Source organism: Ipomoea nil, unplaced genomic scaffold (genome assembly GCF_001879475.1).
Source record: "Ipomoea nil cultivar Tokyo-kokei standard unplaced genomic scaffold, Asagao_1.1 scaffold2484, whole genome shotgun sequence".
NCBI classification, from domain to species: Eukaryota; Viridiplantae; Streptophyta; class Magnoliopsida; order Solanales; family Convolvulaceae; genus Ipomoea; species Ipomoea nil.
In genome coordinates this window covers 769,907-789,499 of record NW_017618912.1, presented here as the reverse complement: position 1 = coordinate 789,499, position 19,593 = coordinate 769,907, and the positions used below count along the sequence as shown (strand labels likewise).

At 31.9% G+C, this 19,593-nt stretch overlaps 3 protein-coding genes across 4 annotated transcripts; all 3 read left to right on the top strand.

Moving 5' to 3' along the window:
* The first annotated feature begins 256 nt into the window (after positions 1–256).
* Positions 257–1,389, top strand: LOC109153459 (CASP-like protein 5B2). The gene is made up of 3 exons (XM_019301327.1): positions 257–393; positions 781–919; positions 1,022–1,389. Exons 1-3 carry the CDS (start codon positions 263–265, stop codon positions 1,097–1,099), a joined length of 348 nt encoding a protein of 115 aa, XP_019156872.1. The 5' UTR covers positions 257–262; the 3' UTR covers positions 1,100–1,389.
* Positions 1,390–12,250: 10,861 nt separating this feature from the next.
* LOC109153460 lies at positions 12,251–14,329 on the top strand. 2 transcript variants are annotated; one of them, XM_019301330.1, is made up of 5 exons: positions 12,251–13,060; positions 13,148–13,581; positions 13,816–13,888; positions 13,986–14,104; positions 14,240–14,329. In XM_019301330.1, exons 1-2 carry the CDS (start codon positions 12,256–12,258, stop codon positions 13,426–13,428), a joined length of 1,086 nt encoding a protein of 361 aa, XP_019156875.1. In that variant the 5' UTR covers positions 12,251–12,255; the 3' UTR covers positions 13,429–13,581; positions 13,816–13,888; positions 13,986–14,104; positions 14,240–14,329. The 2 variants fall into 2 exon arrangements, with proteins under 2 accessions (XP_019156875.1, XP_019156874.1); XM_019301329.1 differs by having other exon boundaries at positions 13,148–13,888.
* On the top strand, positions 13,516–14,624 carry LOC109153457. Its single transcript, XM_019301325.1, has 3 exons — positions 13,516–13,888; positions 13,986–14,104; positions 14,181–14,624. Exons 1-3 carry the CDS (start codon positions 13,516–13,518, stop codon positions 14,622–14,624), a joined length of 936 nt encoding a protein of 311 aa, XP_019156870.1.
* The last annotated feature ends 4,969 nt before the right edge of the window (positions 14,625–19,593 follow it).

Sequence of the window (19,593 nt, the reverse complement as noted above, 5' to 3'; positions counted from 1 at the left end):
CCGACCGAAAAACCAAAATAACTGACTTTTTTTGAACTGTATAACCGAAACCGAACCGATAACTGAAAATTTTGGACGGTTTGATTATCAGTGATCAGTTTTTCGGTGGTCCGGTTATTTTGCTCACCCCTACCCTACCTGGAACTGTTTATCAGATCAGTTCTTCCCTTGCTTGGCTTAATGCTTCATCTGTTGTTTTACAAGTTTTGAAAGCAATAAGATTGACAAAGTGCATTGTTCTATTGTTCACTAGACAGTCAAGATGAGAGATCTGTTTGGTGGCCTAGGGAAGCCAAGTGGGCTCTTACTCAGAATATTGCAGTGTGTGTCTGCAGCTGCTTCCGCTGAAGTAATGGCATTAGCTTCACACTTTACAAGCTGCATCAGTTTTTGGTATGCTACTATTTCTTTCTTATCCATTTAATTCAGCCTTCACCCTTAGCTAATGATGTCTATTACATTTTCCCCCCTTGCTTACATGCTTTATATATATATATATATATAGTGTATTTTGTTGTTTCATTGATGCTTATTGTGTTTGCCAAGTGCTATACGTAACTGTGTTTAAATAATAAAATATATAGTTTCTATGCAAACCTATTGTGGTATTGTGAGAAACAAGTTTGAGTGGAGCTTTTGGTGAATGAAGTTAGTGCCTTACTGCATATACATACATACATATATATATATATATATATATATATATATATATATATATATATATATATATAGTGGTTCTTTAGTTCTTGTTACTCTCTATATCATTCTGTTCTGTTTCAGGTTCTTGGCACTTGTGATTGGGGTTCTATTTTTCTGGAGTTTAATGCTTTGTTGCCTGGATTTTCATTCCATAATGTTGAGAAAGAGAGTGCGAGTGCATTCTGTTTTCCTTCTGGTCATGATTTGTATTGGTGACGGGATACTTCAATTCGCTTATTTGTTTTATGCACGCATGCATATTAATTACATGTTTGATTCATGAATTTTGAAGCTTATTTATATAATAATATATATAATGCAGGTGATGACTATTCTATCTCTTGGTGTTGCATGTGCATCTGCTGCTGTACTGGATTTTCTATACAAGTATAATAGTTGATATGAGCGGTACATGCCATGCAACATGTATCGTCTTTCAATTGCACTAGCATTTGTCGCTTGCTTCTTTATAGCGATTTCTGCTAATGTTATGTTTAGGCTTGTAGCCTCGTCTTATTAGATATAAGCTGCTACGGTTTGGAGAATCTATGCTTTCTATTGTAAATAGTACTACTAGCAACTGAAGTCTTTCATTTCTAAGTTTCATGATGTTTAGGTGGTCATGTGAATGAAACACTAAAAATCTCTGATCTTGAATTCAATTAATTGTAGGTTGGTCAGGTTGTGGATTCAAAATGGTTTCATGTTGATTCTAGATTGCTAAGGTACTTAGTATGTTTCATTCATCTAAATGCACTTCTTCTGCACTCACTTTTAAAAATAATTTTTTCTACCGCAAAACCACATGTACTTGAATCATTATTTTTAAAAGTGAGTGCAGAAGAAGTGCATGTAGATGAATGAAACATACTAAGTCCCCTAGCAATCTAGAATCAACATGAAACCATTTTGAATCCACAACCTGACCAACCTACAATTAATTGAATTCAAGATCAGAGATTTTTACTGTTTCATTCACATGACCACCTAAACATCATGAAACGGAGAAATGAAAGACTTCAGTTGCTAGTAGTACTATTTACAATAGAAAGCATAGATTCTCCAAACCGTAGCAGCTTATATCTAATAAGACGAGGCTACAAGCCTAAACATAACATTAGCAGAAATCGCTATAAAGAAGCAAGCGACAAATGCTAGTGAAATTGAAAGACGATACATGTTGCATGGCATGTACCGCTCATATCAACTATTATACTTGTATAGAAAATCCAATACAACAGCAGATGCACATGCAACACCAAGAGATAGAATAGTCATCACCTGCATTATATATATTATTATATAAATAAGCTTCAAAATTCATGAATCAAACATGTAATTAATATGTATGCGTGCATAAAAGAAATAAGGGAATTGAAATACCCCGTCACCAATACAAATCATGACCAGAAGGAAAACAGAATGCACTCGCACTCTCCTTCTCAGCAATATGGAATGAAAATTCAAGCAACAAAGCATTAAACTCCAGAAAAATAGAACCCCCATCACAAGTGCCAAGCACATGAAACAGATCAGAGTGATATAGAGAGTAACAAGAACTAAAGAGCCACTATATATATATATATATATATATATATATATATATATATATAGTAAGGCACTAACTTCATTCACCAAAAGCTCCACTCAAATTTGTTTCTCAAAATACCACAATAGGTTTGCATATAAATTATATATATTATAATTTAAACACAGTTACGTATAGCACTTGGCAAACACAATAAGCATCATGAAACAACAAAATACACAGTATATGTATATATATATATATATATATATATATATATATATATATGTATGTATGTATATATAAAGCATGTAAGCAGGGGGGAAAATGTAATAGATATCATTAGCTAACGGTGAAGGATGAATTAAATGGATAAGAAAGAAATAGTAGCATACCAAAAACTGATGCAGCTTGTAAAGTGTGAAGCTAAAGCCATTATTCTAGCGGAAGCAGCTACAGACACGCACTGCAATATTCTGAGTACGAGCCCACTTGGCTTCCCTAGGCCACCAAACAGATCTCTCATCTTGACTGTCTAGTGAACAATAGAACAATGCACTTTGTCAATCTTATTGCTTTCAAAACTTGTAAAACAACAGATGAAGCATTAAGCCAAGCAAGGGAAGAACTGATCTGATAAATAGTTCCAGGTAGGGGTGAGCAAAATAACCGGACCATCGAAAAATTGATCACCGATAATCAAACCGTCCGAAATTTTCGGTTATCGGTTTGGTTTCGGTTATACAGTTCAAAAAAAGTCGGTTATTTCGGTTTTTCGGTCGTTTATCGGTTTTTTTCAAAAAAATCGATAACCGACCAAAAAATCGAGGCTTAATTTATATAAAATATAGGGTATAGTTCCCAATTCAAACTAAGTCCAATAGAAAGATGGTTAAAGCACTAGAAACAGGGAGAATCTTCAAGACAGACTTACCATCTTAAGGTCACGACTTCGTGATGATGTGCTTTCAACTAAATGTGGTCTTCCATGAACATCATAGATTATTGGTCTTTCAAACCATGGAATCATAAAGTGGAGTGATAAAACAAGAATGTGGAATAATAAAGAGTTTCAGCAAAAAAATGGATCACAATAATGGTCACTGGAAACTATGCAAAATGAACTTCATGTTCTCTTACACGTGTAAGGCAAATAGGTTCTGATCTATGACATACACATTTTATCACAATTTCTTAGAGTTATAAATCCAGTTCAATTATAATTCTAAGTTTCATGATTTGCATAGGCAAAACATGTATTCAGTCACTTCCCAAAATTTAGTCACTTCTATTAATTAATCCACGAATCTTGCTCGGTTCTTCGGACTAACTGTAGTAAGTTACGTGATTTGACATACCTCTTGGATTCCAATAATGATAAAATGTATCTTTTGAGCCAAATTCTATCTTGGTTTTGAAAGATGTATTTTGTTTATTTTAGTATGTCCAACTATGGTGGGGAAATATATCTTCATTATTTAGTTGGACTTTAATTGGAACCAAAAATTGATTATTTAGTATGTCCAACTAATGGTGGAGAATTATGTCTTCATTTGTTAGTTGGTCAATAAATCAATTATGAGTATGTATGTTATTAAGTTCACTTTATTAATTTCGCTGAAGAATATCTTAATCAGTGGGAGTGATCATTTAGGAAAAGATCATTAAGATACTTCACTAAAGTTTTTGGATTTAATTATTGTATTCATACATTCCAAATTGGGTTGTATGTTAAACAATAAGTCCAAAATATTCCACAAGTATTAATCTTGTATTTGTTTATATAAATTCATAAGTTCAAATTATTGAACATTTGGTTGTACAACATATTTATGAAAATGTTGCAACAATATTAAGGAATTTATTAGAACAAAAGCATTTAACTTGTGGTGCACTGTAATTTAATAAATTCTTCGGTGATTAATAGAGTCTTTAGTTTCTTCAAAATTGATCCTGGGCCATTTTGGTTTGTAAGGCTCAAAACAATTTTGTGAGACATATAAGTAAGACTCATTATGTTCAGTTCATTTAAAGTGAACATTGAAGTCTTACTTATATGTCTCACAAAATTGTTTTGAGCCTTACAAACCAAAATGGCCCAGGATCAATTTTGAAGAAACTAAAGACTCTATTAATCACCGAAGAATTTATTAAATTACAGTGCACCACAAGTTAAATGCTTTTGTTCTAATAAATTCCTTAATATTGTTGCAACATTTTCATAAATATGTTGTACAACCAAATGTTCAATAATTTGAACTTATAAATTTATATAAACAGATTTTGAAATTATATCAGAGCCTTTTATAATCTCTGTCTGGTTGATTGTTTTGCCTAAAACAAATTAAGTTATTATATACATCAAGTTTTTTGTATATGATATAATTTGTGCTATGAGTATTATGGATGGTCTGCCGCTATGTTCATCTGGTGAGAATCTTCCATGGAAGTCTTGTTGTTCGCCGATTTCCATGGACAGAGATGGTGGCTAAGTTGCTTCTTGGGCGCTGCGGAAAGGTAACGCGGTGAGCTTGCGGATTTAGTTCTCCGCATTCACGTTTTCTTCCGGCTGCTGCTGCTTGTGTTCACGGCGTCAGGACTGCTGCTTGGTTCTCCACATTTGGGAAGAATGTGTTGCACGTCAATAATTTTAGAAATTGAATGCAGTACGTCATCTTGCTTCCTAGTGGCTAGTAAATTCATTATTGCAATTATCTATATTTACCATAATTTTAATTTGCTTTATTTAATATTATACACATTAATTTTGGTAAATGGTAATAATTTAGTTTAATATTGCCATATTTACATTACCTTAATTAATATTGTATATTATTTGGCAAATGATAAATATATGGTAATTGCTTGTTTTGAAATATTGATGCCCTTTAGTTTGTTCTTAATTTTGGCATTGAATTCATAATTAAATTATTATTCTATTTTTAGCAAATATTAAGTTTTAAATTTGCTATTTGAATTTTAATTTAATATTAAGGTTTATATTAAATTGCCTAAAGTATTGCAATTTATTTAGGGCATGTGGGTTAATAATATATTAATTTACAAATCCAAGCATGCTTGTATATTTATAATCATTTTATTGATTAATTATGCATTTAGAAAAGCATGCATTAAGGTTGGATTTAGCATATTATTAACTCATAAAGTCATTATTAAATATCATTCAATTTTAGATCCTTAGGCCAATTTTAAGCATTATGGCCTATTAAGGTAGCTTGTTTGGTTTCTCCTTAATTTTGAGCACATTTTAGTTTTATGTGTCTCATGGACTTTAGAACCTATTTTGAACAAGCTATTCAAGACCTATCCTCGGTCACTAAAGTATGGATCCCACCATTTTGATTGATATTTTAATAATAATTATAGCTCCTTATAACATGTTTATTGAGTTTTAATTATTACTAACTACCATATTTTGGTATTCATCGTTGGTAATAATATTAAGTTTTGGGTCTACTTCAGTACTAGACCAGTTTCCATCCATGTTATAATTCATTTGGGCCATTGCTTGGATTAAGTGCTATAATTATTGTCTCAGCCTGTTTAGAGACATTAAGGATTTAAGGATTTAATTGTTATTTTGGCCATTAAGAACTATAACTATTGTTTAAGTTGATTAAATTTTTAATCTATCAATAGTTTTTCAGGGCCTTAATAATAATATTAAGTCTTTAATTTTATGGCAAAAGCAATATAGTTGGTATATTGTCTGTAAAATTGGTAATTTAGTTATTACCTTAACTTCAGTCTCCCTAATAGTCATGATTAATTATTATGTGGTAAATTGAGATTAGTATTTGGCATCCCTTAATTACAGTTTTGCCATTTATTAAGTTAAAATTCGGCATTATTAATTACTGTTATTAAGTTTAGGGACTAATCTTATTTTATTACCTTTCATAATAATTATTATTTCATGGTAATCTGCTATATTTGGTACATTGGCATGATTACCACTTCATTTTACATGGCTATTAATGTTGGTAATTAAGTCCTACCAATCAATTTTTGAACTTACCATTGGACGCTGCTTCGAGTTGTTGCGACAGTGAAGATTGGGAGAATTCTGGAGTTTTTTCTTCTCTTGTGGATCATCATCGTTGTTAGCGCAATGGAGAGATGCGGTTTGCATCATTAAGGTTAGCCATTAATTATCTTTTACAGTTATTATTGATAATTAGTGCTACAGTTACAGTTAACCGCTAATTTGGACTAGTCGCATATTTTATATTTAGAAAAATGGAAACATTAAAAGGTGCATTACCATACTTTGAAATTGTCATTATTATTAATGTTAATAGTGATTATAATGTTACTTATTGCTATTAATAATTAATTAGTGATAACATTAATATTGTTATGGTATTCAGATATGTACCTTGAACTGTTTCCATATAAATTTATGTGATAATATTCCAGTACAGAAAATAATTTTCTTGACATTAATGTTTTTCGGACTTCAAATTTTATCAAGTTTTTAAAATTTTATCCAAAAACGTTTATAAATGTTAGCGGTTTTAACCATTGTTTTTTCGTATTTAGTCTCCTACTTAATGTGGTAATATTATTATGGCTATTTATTGCTATTTTTGTTATTTGCAACTTTGCCATTAATAATAATAATATTATTAACTGAGTTATGGAGAGTGATTTTGAATCAATTTAGTAATTTTGGAAAAACATGTTTGCTAGGCAATTGACTATTGCCATTAATTTCATAATTCATTTAGTTTTTTGAATTATGATTGCCCATATTTGGTTAAGTATGAATAAATGAATATTTTGTTTAAATTCATATTCGTTAGTTGGTTCATACTCCTTAGATTGTTTTATGCATTCGATCACATTAAGTGCATAATATTAAGTTTAATTATGCAATTAGGGTTTGTGAGATTTTGCTTTACAAATGATAGCATATCCTTTTGGTTTGATATTGTTTGAAATTGTAAATTCAGTTATTTCTCATGAATTTGATGTTTATGCATTAAAACATTCTCCCATGGGCTTACAGTTTAAAAAATTTTTAAAGTATATATTCAATACATTATTATTCAAAATGTTGGGTCTCTTTTGGTTTGGACTCATCGGTGTTTGAATATTAAGTTTATACTTTAAAATCTCATATTGTAAATTGCTTTAAGTTATGCAATTTCTTTGGAGTATATGAGTTTAATGTTTAATTTTATGCATATTTGTCCTAAGCATAATATTATGTTTTAAATTATGCAATTTTATTATGCCTTTAGCAATGCATACTTAGATAGAATTATATTAGTTCCTATTTAAGTTGGACTTATGCATAAACTTTAGTTGCGGTAGTGCCTGAATTTAAGCACGTTTAGTCCGCTAATTTAATTCACCATTTAAGCTTTAATCATAGGTGAACCATACAGTTTTTAGTGTGTACCCTACAGTTTTAGGTTCATACCCCCAAACAGTTATACATTAAGTATATATGAATCGGGGAGGCATACTAGTTTTAATGGCCATGAGTTAAGGACATCTTGTGCCACTAGTCTCCTTAAATTGATACTCTATTTAAGGAATTGGTTTTCAGTGAGACTTAGTCTCTAACCACCTTTCCTCGGAGTATATTCAGATTTTCCCATCACAATTTGGTATAATCTGTTTGTCAAATTTTAAGTATTCATTGCCAATGTGATTTTATTTCGGTTTATTAAAGAATAGCCAAAGCATCTTTAATTTACTGAAATATCTTGAGTTTTCAATCTTGGTTAATTAAGGAAATGCTACAGCATATTCAGCTACCTAAGATTATTAAGTTTTAATCACATAAAGTTTAGGCAAGAATTTGATAATTGTCTAGTGATCTTATAATTTTAATTTGGTTTTGGAGTAGCCACATCACCCTTAATCTGTTAAAATTATATATTAAGCGGTTTATTTTGATCACATAAAGTTTTGGACATATCATTTGTGATTAATTGTATGTAATATGATGAAATTTAGCCCACAGGCAATTTCGTTATATTTGTATAATTAATCAGGATGAAATACTGGACTACGGTCATAATTTCGCCCACAGGCAATTATGTATCGGAATGTAGTTTAGTAGTTTTATCAGTAACGATAGAAATTAATCAATTTATTTACTTTATGGTTATTTGTAAATAATTTCCAATTCTATCATGAAGTTTAATTTTATGATGTAAACTTTAGATCTATTTCTTAATTTGCCCACAGGGATTAAGAAAAGGAACATGATCTCTTAAGTTTTTTATCATAATGATAGCAATGAATCTTATTGACTAAAACTTTAGCCTACAGGCAAGTTTTATGTCATTTGATTCTTCAACTCATTTGATAATGGTTTCATCATAAATAACATTTTTCAGTTGGATCTAATTGAGTAAAACTTTAGCCCACAGGCAAGTTTTATGTCACTAGATTCTTCTGGCTCTTTAGTAATTGTGAAAAATATTATCATAAGGGTTTCTTAATTGGATTTAATAGAATTAAAACTTTAGCCCAAAGGCAAGTTTTATGTCAATAAATCCCACCACCCATTAGATGATAATTTTATCACAATTTCTTAGAGTTATAAATCCAGTTCAATTATAATTCTAAGTTTCATGATTTGCATAGGCAAAACATGTATTCAGTCACTTCCCAAAATTTAGTCACTTCTATTAATTAATCCACGAATCTTGCTCGGTTCTTCGGACTAACTGTAGTAAGTTACGTGATTTGACATACCTCTTGGATTCCAATAATGATAAAATGTATCTTTTGAGCCAAATTCTATCTTGGTTTTGAAAGATGTATTTTGTTTATTTTAGTATGTCCAACTATGGTGGGGAAATATATCTTCATTATTTAGTTGGACTTTAATTGGAACCAAAAATTGATTATTTAGTATGTCCAACTAATGGTGGAGAATTATGTCTTCATTTGTTAGTTGGTCAATAAATCAATTATGAGTATGTATGTTATTAAGTTCACTTTATTAATTTCGCTGAAGAATATCTTAATCAGTGGGAGTGATCATTTAGGAAAAGATCATTAAGATACTTCACTAAAGTTTTTGGATTTAATTATTGTATTCATACATTCCAAATTGGGTTGTATGTTAAACAATAAGTCCAAAATATTCCACAAGTATTAATCTTGTATTTGTTTATATAAATTCATAAGTTCAAATTATTGAACATTTGGTTGTACAACATATTTATGAAAATGTTGCAACAATATTAAGGAATTTATTAGAACAAAAGCATTTAACTTGTGGTGCACTGTAATTTAATAAATTCTTCGGTGATTAATAGAGTCTTTAGTTTCTTCAAAATTGATCCTGGGCCATTTTGGTTTGTAAGGCTCAAAACAATTTTGTGAGACATATAAGTAAGACTCATTATGTTCAGTTCATTTAAAGTGAACATTGAAGTTATTTAGGAAGTTATGGTGTATGATTAAGATTCCAAATTTATGGATTTAGACCTTTGGTTTATTGTCTAAGTTATTGGAATGCTTCTGTGACTTGACTATCTTTTGGCTATTTTTGATGAGTGGGAGTGACAGACGTGTCAACTCCAAGCTCTTAGCCGTTAGAGATAGTACTTAAAGTTAACTTATAAAGAAGTCATGGAATATAGTTAGCATTATGCTAACGTTAAGAGATCTCTACTTAAGGCATGCTTATAAAGTTTTAGAGATCATACAGTGTACTCTTTTGTACAATTTGGATTTGTTTTCTCCTTCAGTTGTGCACATAATGTATTTTGAGAAACATCCCTTAAGGTACCGAGAATAAACATAGGGTTTGTTCATTAAGGACCTTTGGAGAATTAAAATGCATGTGACCATAATGGATACTACTCTGATTAAATAGAGGACATATCACTATGATTCGTGTGTTTTGTTCTTTGATGAAGGTTGTGTGGTACTTGCACCAAGTGGGAGAATGTAAGATTTTCCCTAATAATATATATTATATATTATATATTAGGGCCTTAATTAAGTGGTGCAAGTTGACTAGGCTTATTAAGTGGTCTGGTTGGACTTAATAACTAGTAGTTGTTAGTCAACCAAACTCTGTGCCTAATATAACCTGGATTGATGGGATACAGGATTATGGATTAGATAGCACATTCAGTCACGATACTCAGATCGCTCAGTAGACACCAATACACCATCTAGGGTTCTGAGTCAGGTCTGAGGCAAAACTTCGCTGACGGTCTACCGTTAAGAGGCAACACAACAGGAACATCAACTATGGCTGGAGATCTACATGGCTACGCTTCCGCTATCATACGAGGTCAGGTTTCTCGTATACTATGGTTTATTACAGTTAGACTATTGTATATCTAACACCCTACACTTGACAGATGTCATGCTTATTATTTTTATACTATTGTTATTGTTGTTGTCAATATAACAAATATTATTAGTTAGCTGATGCATACCACAAGAAAACAATAAAGCAAGAAGTGTTGAAGTGATACACTGATATGAAATACAAAAGAGATTGTAGTACAAATTTGATCCAAAACTAAATAAAAGAGACTTGTAATTTGTATTACTTATCAAAAAACAGACTACAGCAGAGTTCAAATTGATATTTGAACAGTATATGTACCTTGTCACTAAGCCACATGCACTTGAATCATTATGGGTTTAAAATTTTTTCTACCACAAAGCCACATGCACTTGAATCATTATTTTTAAAAGTGAGTGCAGAAGAAGTGAATTTAGATGAATGAAACATACTAAGTCCCCTAGTAATCTAGAATCAAAATGAAACCATTTTGCATTCACAACCTGACCAACCTACAATTAATTGAATTCAAGATCAGAGGTTTTTAGTGTTTCATTCACATGACCACCTAAACATCATGAAACTGAGAAATGAAAGACTCCAGTTGCTAGTAGTACTATTTACCAATGTTGCAAAAATCGCGCCTAGGCGCCGATTAATCGACGCCTAGGCGCCATTCCGCCGCCGCGAAGAAGGCCGAAATCGGCTTTCTCCGCGGCCGGCCGAACCCCCTTTTTTTTTTTTTTTTTTTTTTTTTTGGGTTAATCGCCAAAACGACGTCGTTTTGGCGATTAACCCAAAAAAATAAAAATAAAATTACGCGATTAAAATCGCAAATTGCGATTCAAAGCTTCAGACTAGAAAGGCAGAGAAACGGAGAAACCCTCACTCACTAAGACCTCCACACACCCTCAGTCGCACGGTCGCAGCACACCGCCTCCCGCCTCCGCCTCCCGCCGTACGCCGCCACACAGCCTCCCACTCCAGGTAAGCCCTATTTTAGTGTTTTAGACATTTAGGCTTTAGTTGAATAGTTTATTAATTTTTAATCTTTAATTCTTTATAATTTATAATTTTATATACTTATATATTTATATAATTAATTATATGTATGACTGTATGAGTATGACTGTATGAGTGTATGACTCTGTGTATGTAGTTTGTAGAAATGTAGAATTGCTAATTTGCTATTCAATTGCTATATTGCTAATTTTCTATTCAATTGCTAATTTGCTATTCAATTGCTATATGCCTATATGACTATATTGCCATTCAATTGTTAATTTGCTATTCAATTGCTATATGCCTATATTGCTATTCAATTGCTAATTTGCTATTCAATTGCTATATGCCTATATTGCTAATTTTCTATATAAGTTATAAAGTTATTAACTTATTAACTATTAAGTATTATACTATTATTAATTAGGAAATGGAATTGGAAAGTGATGATATTTCTCAACCACCAATTCAAACTCAAAGTGTTGGATCTTCTCAACCATCTACAACGTCAACTACAATAAAAAGAAAGTCCAATGATATAGGTTGGGACTATGGGGTACTTAATGATCCTACTAAGTCAATGGACAAGATTAGATGTTTATTGTGCAAGAAAGTAATGTCTGGTGGGGTTTATCGGATCAAAGAGCATATTGCTGGTATTTCAGGGAATGTTAGCAAATGCCCCATAGCATCAAAAGAAGATCAAATAAAATGTAGAGATGCTCTCATTATGGCGAAGAACAAAAAGAAGAACAAGAGAGCTGAAGAACTTAATATAAGAGCGGAGGTAAACATTGGTTCGCATGAGAGTTTGAGTAATACGCCTACAAATAGTACTGATGTTGATGAGTTGCAACAGTCTGAACAAATGAGGCCACCTCGTCCAATTGGCCTTATGGATAAGTTTGCTAACCAAATCAATCCTGAAATTTCTTTGAGTTCAAGAAGGGGCCCGGCGCAACAACGGATAATTGAGGCATTTGACAAGGAGAGGGTTAACCGAGTGAAAGAGTACATATGTAAATGGGCTTATGAAGCAGCTGTTCCATTTCATGTTATTGAGAAAGATAGCTTCAAGTTGATGATTGAAGCTGCTTGTCAATTCGGTCCGGGAGCGCAGACACCAAATAGATATGAATTGAGTGAAACATATTTGAAAAAAGAGGTTGATCGCGTCCGAGACAGTTTGAAGGAACATGAGGCGTTGTGGAAAGAAAATGGTTGCTCAATTATGACTGACGCATGGACAGATAGGAAGAGAAGAAGCGTCATGAACTTGTGTGTAAATTCAAGATTAGGCGCTGTTTTTTTATCTTCTAAAGAGTGTTCAAGTGAGGCACACACAAGTCAGTTTATATTTGAATATGTGGAGCATGGGATTGAACAAGTTGGAGTGGACAATGTTGTTCAAATTATCACAGATAATGCCGCAAACAACATGGGAGCTGCTAAATTGTTGAAGGAGAAGAGGCCACGGCTATTTTGGACATGTTGTGCAACTCATTCCATTAATTTAATGCTTGAAAGCATTGCAGGTACCTTTCAATCTTTAAATCTTTATTCTTTAATCTTTATTCTTTAACTTTAAATCTTGTAATTGTTCATACTTGAATCCTTTGCAGGTTTACCCCGGTTTAAAAAAGTTCTTGATCAAGCAAAGAGGTTAACTATCTTTATCTATGCACACCACAAAACATTAGCAATGATGAGAACCTATACAAAGAAACGTGACATAATTAAGCCAGGTGTGACTAGGTTTGCTTCTGCATTTCTAACTTTGCAGAGTTTACTTGCTAAGAAAATGGAATTAAGGGCTATGTTTACAAGCAATGAATGGGATGAATGTAAGTTTGCCAAAACAGTTAAAGGGAAAGCTTCCTATGCTACTGTCTTGAATACTTAATTTTGGCAAGGGGTTACATTATGCTTGAATGTTTTTGCACCGTTGGTGAATGTGCTTCGTATTGTTGATCAAGATAAGAAACCTTCAATGAGATTTGTTTATGGTGAGCTTATACAAGCCAAAGAGGACATTAAGAAGACATTCAATGAAGTGGTAAGAAACTATGAGCCTATTATTAAGATAGTCGAAGAAAAGATGAGCAATAGGCTAGATTCTCCTCTTCATTTGATGCCTTTCATGTTGAATCCTTATTATCATTTTAAGGATCCTCGACTTCATTTGGATGTTAATGTTTCTCTTGGATGTATTGAGTTTCTTGAAATATATTACCATGGCGATATAGAAATGCAAAACAAGGTATTGAATGATGAATTTCCCATTTACAAGAGGAAAGATGGTGTATTTGGGAAGACACTTGCGATCAAAGGATGTGAGACAAATAATGAGCGATATGATCCGGGTAAATGAGTTATATACTAGTTTTGAATTTTAATATTTAAAATTTTATATATTTTGATTTTTTATACTTAATATTTTTTTATACAATTTTGATGTAGCAATGTGGTGGTCAACTTATGGTGGGACAACTCCCAACTTGCAAACAATTGCGATAAAGATTATATCTCTTACTTCAAGTTCATCGGGTTGTGAAAAGAATTGGACTACATTTGAAGGGGTTAGTTAAATACTTAAATCTTTACTTAGTTATTTACTTCTTTTCTATTTTAGTATTTTTGCTTGCACTTTGCAAGTTTGCAGTTTGCACACTTGATGGAATGATATATTTGACATTTGTTTTGCATATTTGTAGATACATACAAAAAAAAAGAAATAGGTTGGAATCTAATCGCCTAAACAATCTAGTCTTTGTGCAATTCAATGCAAACTTGATGAACAAAAGGAAAAAAGAGCAAAATGTTGAAATATTACTTGGTAGTGATGCAACTTTCGCACAAGATTGGATTGTTGAGGATGAAGTTGAGGTTGTTGGTGAAGATGAAGTGGCTACTAATGAGGAAGGTGATGACGCATTAAGACCACGACGGAGTTCTAGATTGAGGGAGCTTGAAGAAGAGAACTTTGAATCCGAAAGTGAAGAAGAAGAAGAAGTGGTTGTTGAGTTTGAAGATGATAAAAATCAAGTGATAGATGGACAAGTGGAAGAACAACTCCGATCCGTAGCAGCTTATATCTAATAAGATGAGGCTACAAGCCAAAACATAACATTAGCAGAAATCGCTATAAAGAAGCAAGCGACAAATACTAGTGCAATTGAAAGACGATACATGTTGCATGGCATGTACCGCTCATAGCAATTATTATACTTGTATAGAAAATCCAGTACAGCAGCAGATGCACATGCAACACCAAGAGATAGAATAGTCATCACCTGCATTATATATATTATTATATAAATAAGCTTCAAAATTCATGAGTCAAACATGTAATTAATATGCGTGCGTGCATAAAAGAAATAAGGGAATTGAAGTATCTCGTCACCAATACAAATCATGACCAGAAGGAAAACAGAATGCACTCGCACTCTCCTTCTCAGCATTATGAAAATCCATGCAACAAAGCATTAAACTCTAGAAAAATAGAACCCCCATCACAAGTGTCAAGCACCTGAAACAGATCACAGTGATATAGAGAGTAACAAGAACTAAAGAGCGACTATATATATATATATATATATATATATATATATATATATATACATATATATATAATTAGGTTCTTGTGCGGTTAGGGTGCCCAGGTGTTGTTGTGCGGTTTAATCTAGGCTATTCATCTCGCTTAAATCAATGTCCAGTATTACCAAAATTATAAAAAAAATACAGTGGCAGTTTTGTAATTTTTGCATCTAGGGCAAAATTAAGGTGAGCGGATCTGTGATTAATGTGCATGTGTTTTGTATATAAGATGCGTGAGTTTTGTGCGTAAGGTGCGTGAGTTTTGTGCTTAATGTGCGTGGGGTTGTGCTTAACATGAGTAGTTGTTAAAACTTAAAGTGTGGACTTTTGTGCTTAAGGTGCGTGAGATTTGTTATTAATGTGAGTGGAGTTTGTGCTTAATGTGCGTAGGGTTTGTGCTTAATGTGTGTGAGGTTAGTGATTAATGTCAGTAGTTGTTGAAACTTAAAGTGTGTGATACTTAAAGTGCGTGGGGTTTGAGTTTAATGTGCGTGAGGTTGTGCTTAATGTGCGTGAGTTTTGTACTTTCTGTGCATGAGTTTGTGCTTAATGTCAATAGTTGTTGAAACTTAAAGTCTGTGAGTTAATATTTAATGTGGGTGGATTTTGTGCTTAATGTGCGTGATGTTGTGCTTAATGTGTGTGTGTTTTTGTACTTAATGTGCATGAGGTTGTGCTTAAGATCTAACACTTAAGGTGCGTGTTTCTATCACTTAAGGTGCGTCATTTTTAGCTTATGCTTCTTTCTTCCAGACACGCGTTTTTTTTTATTTTAATTTTCATTGATTTGAGCCGTTGATCTAAATTTGATCAACGGCTCAGATCCCTATATATATATATATATATATATATATATATATATATATATATATATAAGCCAAACAGAATTATATCACATACCTCAATTTTAACCAAACACAGGAATCTAACATTCCCAGTAATATAACATTCTTGGGCGTTTGGTTCAAGTTACATAAGATAACCAAGGTTATATTTGCTTGGTAATATAAGATTCCCATGTTTGGTTCTAGTTATGTAACTTTCCCAGGGAATCTCAGATAACCTCCGTATTAAGTTTTTATCTATTGGAAGGGAATGTGAGATACTCTCCAATTCTTAGGTAATCTCACATTCACTTGTCTTATTACTAATGTTGGACTTTGGACGTTTTAATCAATTTATCTTATTACCGTTGTCTTATTTACATATCTTAGTTTTAAACCAAACACAGGAATCTAACATTCCCAGCAATCTAACATTCTCTAAGGTAATCTAACATTCCCTAAGGTAATCTAACATTCCGTGAACCAAACGACCCACTGGTGTTGTAATTGAATTATGGTAATTTTATCATTGTAAAATGCGATGTACAATATTTTAAACTTAATATACAAACATATTAGTCCTAAAAAGTAAAAATATAAACAAAAGTCAAGGATATAACATGAATCCACACACACAAAAAAATAAAAATAAAAAATAAAAAGTTAGCACTCATTTAAGGACATTATAGCATGTAGTAACACAATTATATATATAATAATCACCAATGAACATCATAACAATAGAAATATTATTTAAAAAATAGAATAAGGGTCAAATAGGTCATCAAATTTGTTGAGTTTGTCTCATAGATGGATTAGGAATATGAGATTGTCTCATACTAGGAGTAGGAGTAAAACGGATAGACCCTTTGTACAGGGATTAGACTAAGGTATAAATATATTGGTTGTATCCCTAAGGGGTTGTGTCACCACTAGCACCATTACTATGAATAAGAGTATTGTTTCACTCCCGTGGATGTAGGCACTTTGCCGAACCACGTAAATCTTGTCTTCTTTACCTTTTCTGCTATTATTATTGCTTTATTGTTCGTGTTAATCTCAACAAATTGGTATCAGAGCCAGATGCAGGAGGTCAGCTAAACGAGACAGTTAGCATGAGTCGCGGCGGTATAACAGGTCGACGGCTGAGGGGCGAATGCCTTGGAACAAAGCAGTTCGTGTATATGCACTAGGTAACGTTTGATGCTGCGTATGCATGTGGCTGGCTAGTTGGGATGATCATGGTTGTTCCTACCAATGTGTATATGTGAGATAAGTCTTTTTCTCCTAAAGGGCATAATTGCGAATGTGGAGATGGTGAGATAAGTCTTTTCTCCTAAGGGACATATTTGCCAAGGTGGAGATTTGTTGAGTTATCTTTTTCTCCTAAAGGACATATTCGCCAAGGTGGATATAGTCTTTTCTCCTAAAGGGCATATATGTGAAGGTGGAGATGGTGAGATAAGTCCTTTCTCCTAAAGAGCATATTCATCAAGGTGGAGATTTGTTTAGTTATATTTTTCTCCTAAAGAGCATATTCGCCAAGGTGGAGATTGTTGAGTTTGTCTCATATATGGATTAGGAATATGAGTTTGTCTCATACTAGGAGTAGGAATATGAGTTTGTACAGGGATTAGATGCCTATAAATATATTGGTTGTATCCCCAAAGGGTTGTGTTACCACTATCACCATTACTATGAATAAGAGTATTGTTTCACTCTCGTGGATGTAGGCACTTTGCCGAACCACGTAAATCTTGTCTTCTTTACCTTTTCTGCTATTATTATTGCTTTATTGTTCATGTTAATCTCAATAGAATTACACATGAAATGCAATTAGGCCATTGAATTCAAAAAATATGCAATTGGGTTCTTGAACAATACAAAATGATGCAATTGAATCCAAAACACTGTTGCAAAAATCGCGCCTAGGCGCCGATTAATCAGCGCCTAGAGGGCTCCTAGCGATTTTTTCAACATTGATCCAAAGTGAAATGTTTTTCTTGTTAATTTGCTGACATAGAGGTTATAATATTAAAATAATAAATTTGTATTTTATTAAATAATTTTAAATAACAAAATTAAAAAAAAAACAAAAAAAGAAGAAGAAGAAAACCCCTTCGTCTCGGGCAGCCTGGAGACCTCTTGGTCTCCATGCTGGAGACGAAGCGCATGGAGACGATAGCGTTTTCTTCTTCTTCTTTTTTTTTTTTTAAAAAAAAAAATTTATTTTGTTATTTAAAATTATTTAATAAAACAAAAATTACTATTTTAATATTATAACCCCACGTCAGCAAATTCCAACTTGTGCACATCTTCATTTTTTATTTTTTTGGGGAAAAGGTACAAATAGGCCATTGAACTATTTGGGGGATAGCAATTAAGCCACTGAACTCGAATAAGATCCAAATTAATCCATGAACCTGCAAAAAAATTACAATTAGCATTTTTAGTAGGTTACCAACAAGTTGATGATTAGGATGCCATGTGTTTTTTTTTTTTTTTTTTTTTTAATGTTTATTATTATTATTATTATTATTATTATTATTATTATTATTATTATTATTATTATTATTATTATTATTATTATTATTATTATTATTATTATCCAACTAAGCATTTGACAACAAAAAAAAAAAAAAACTAAATTAGTGTAGTTTTTAATTTTAAAAATTAAAAACTTAGGTTTTAATTTATATATATATATATATATATTTTTTTTTTTTTTTTTTTAATTTTAATTATAGTAATTATTCGGGGACGGGACAGGGAGTGTATCCCCCTCCCCGTTTTCGTTCTCCAAAATTTTTTTTCATCTCTGTTTTCGTCGGGGACGAGACAAATTTCCATCCCTATTTAGCAACGATGCCATTCCATTAAATATAAATAAATAAATAAATAAAATAAAATATATATATATATATATATATATATATATAATTTAAATTAAAACTTATGTTTTTAAGTTTTTTTTTAAACTAAAAACTACACTACTTTAGTTTTATTTTTTATTATTATTATTATTATTATTATTATTATTTTTGGGGGGTCAAATGCTTAGTAGGATAATAATAATAATAATAATAATAATAATAATAATAATAATAATAATAATAATAATAATAATAATAATAATAATAAACTAATAAATAAAAAATACACATGGCATCCTAATCATCACAAACCTGTTGGTAACCTATTAAAACTTGTTGACAACCTACTAAAAATGCTAATTGCATATTTTTTGTAGGTCATGGATCAATTTGGAGCTTATTCGAGTTTGATGGCTTAATTGCTATCCCCCAAATAGTTCAATGGCCTATTTGTACCTTTTTTTTTTAAATCCTTTTATTATTATTATTATTATTATTATAAAAAGATTGCGTTTTGGTAGGGTCTTATTTGTTTTAAGAATGGGCCACACAAAACTAAAACTGGCCTTGAATTGGTTGATCATTCAGTTTGGTTGTAACTTGTAACCACATAAGGTTTCAAGTTTATATAATTCTCCGTGTGAATTGTCTATTGATATTCTTGGTATGAATTAATAATTGGTTTTGGTATGAGTAATATAATCTAGACTCAAGATGTTTTTAGTGCTTGAATAGAGCTTTATATGGTGTTCTTAAACTACTATAATACTTAGC

What these genes read in the sequence shown, in the direction of transcription:
- LOC109153457 (XM_019301325.1), top strand. Translation starts at nt 13,516, where the DNA reads ATGAGATTTGTTTATGGTGAGCTTATACAAGCCAAAGAGGACATTAAG. An exon ending in TAATGAGCGATATGATCCGG is followed by an intron (nt 13,889 to 13,985) that starts GTAAATGAGTTA and finishes ATTTTGATGTAG; the next exon opens with CAATGTGGTGGTCAACTTAT. An exon ending in ATTGGACTACATTTGAAGGG is followed by an intron (nt 14,105 to 14,180) that starts GTTAGTTAAATA and finishes GCACTTTGCAAG; the next exon opens with TTTGCAGTTTGCACACTTGA.
- LOC109153459 (XM_019301327.1), top strand. Translation starts at nt 263, where the DNA reads ATGAGAGATCTGTTTGGTGGCCTAGGGAAGCCAAGTGGGCTCTTACTC. An exon ending in ACAAGCTGCATCAGTTTTTG is followed by an intron (nt 394 to 780) that starts GTATGCTACTAT and finishes GTTCTGTTTCAG; the next exon opens with GTTCTTGGCACTTGTGATTG. An exon ending in TGATTTGTATTGGTGACGGG is followed by an intron (nt 920 to 1,021) that starts ATACTTCAATTC and finishes TATATAATGCAG; the next exon opens with GTGATGACTATTCTATCTCT.
- LOC109153460 (XM_019301330.1), top strand. Translation starts at nt 12,256, where the DNA reads ATGGCGAAGAACAAAAAGAAGAACAAGAGAGCTGAAGAACTTAATATA. An exon ending in AATGCTTGAAAGCATTGCAG is followed by an intron (nt 13,061 to 13,147) that starts GTACCTTTCAAT and finishes AATCCTTTGCAG; the next exon opens with GTTTACCCCGGTTTAAAAAA.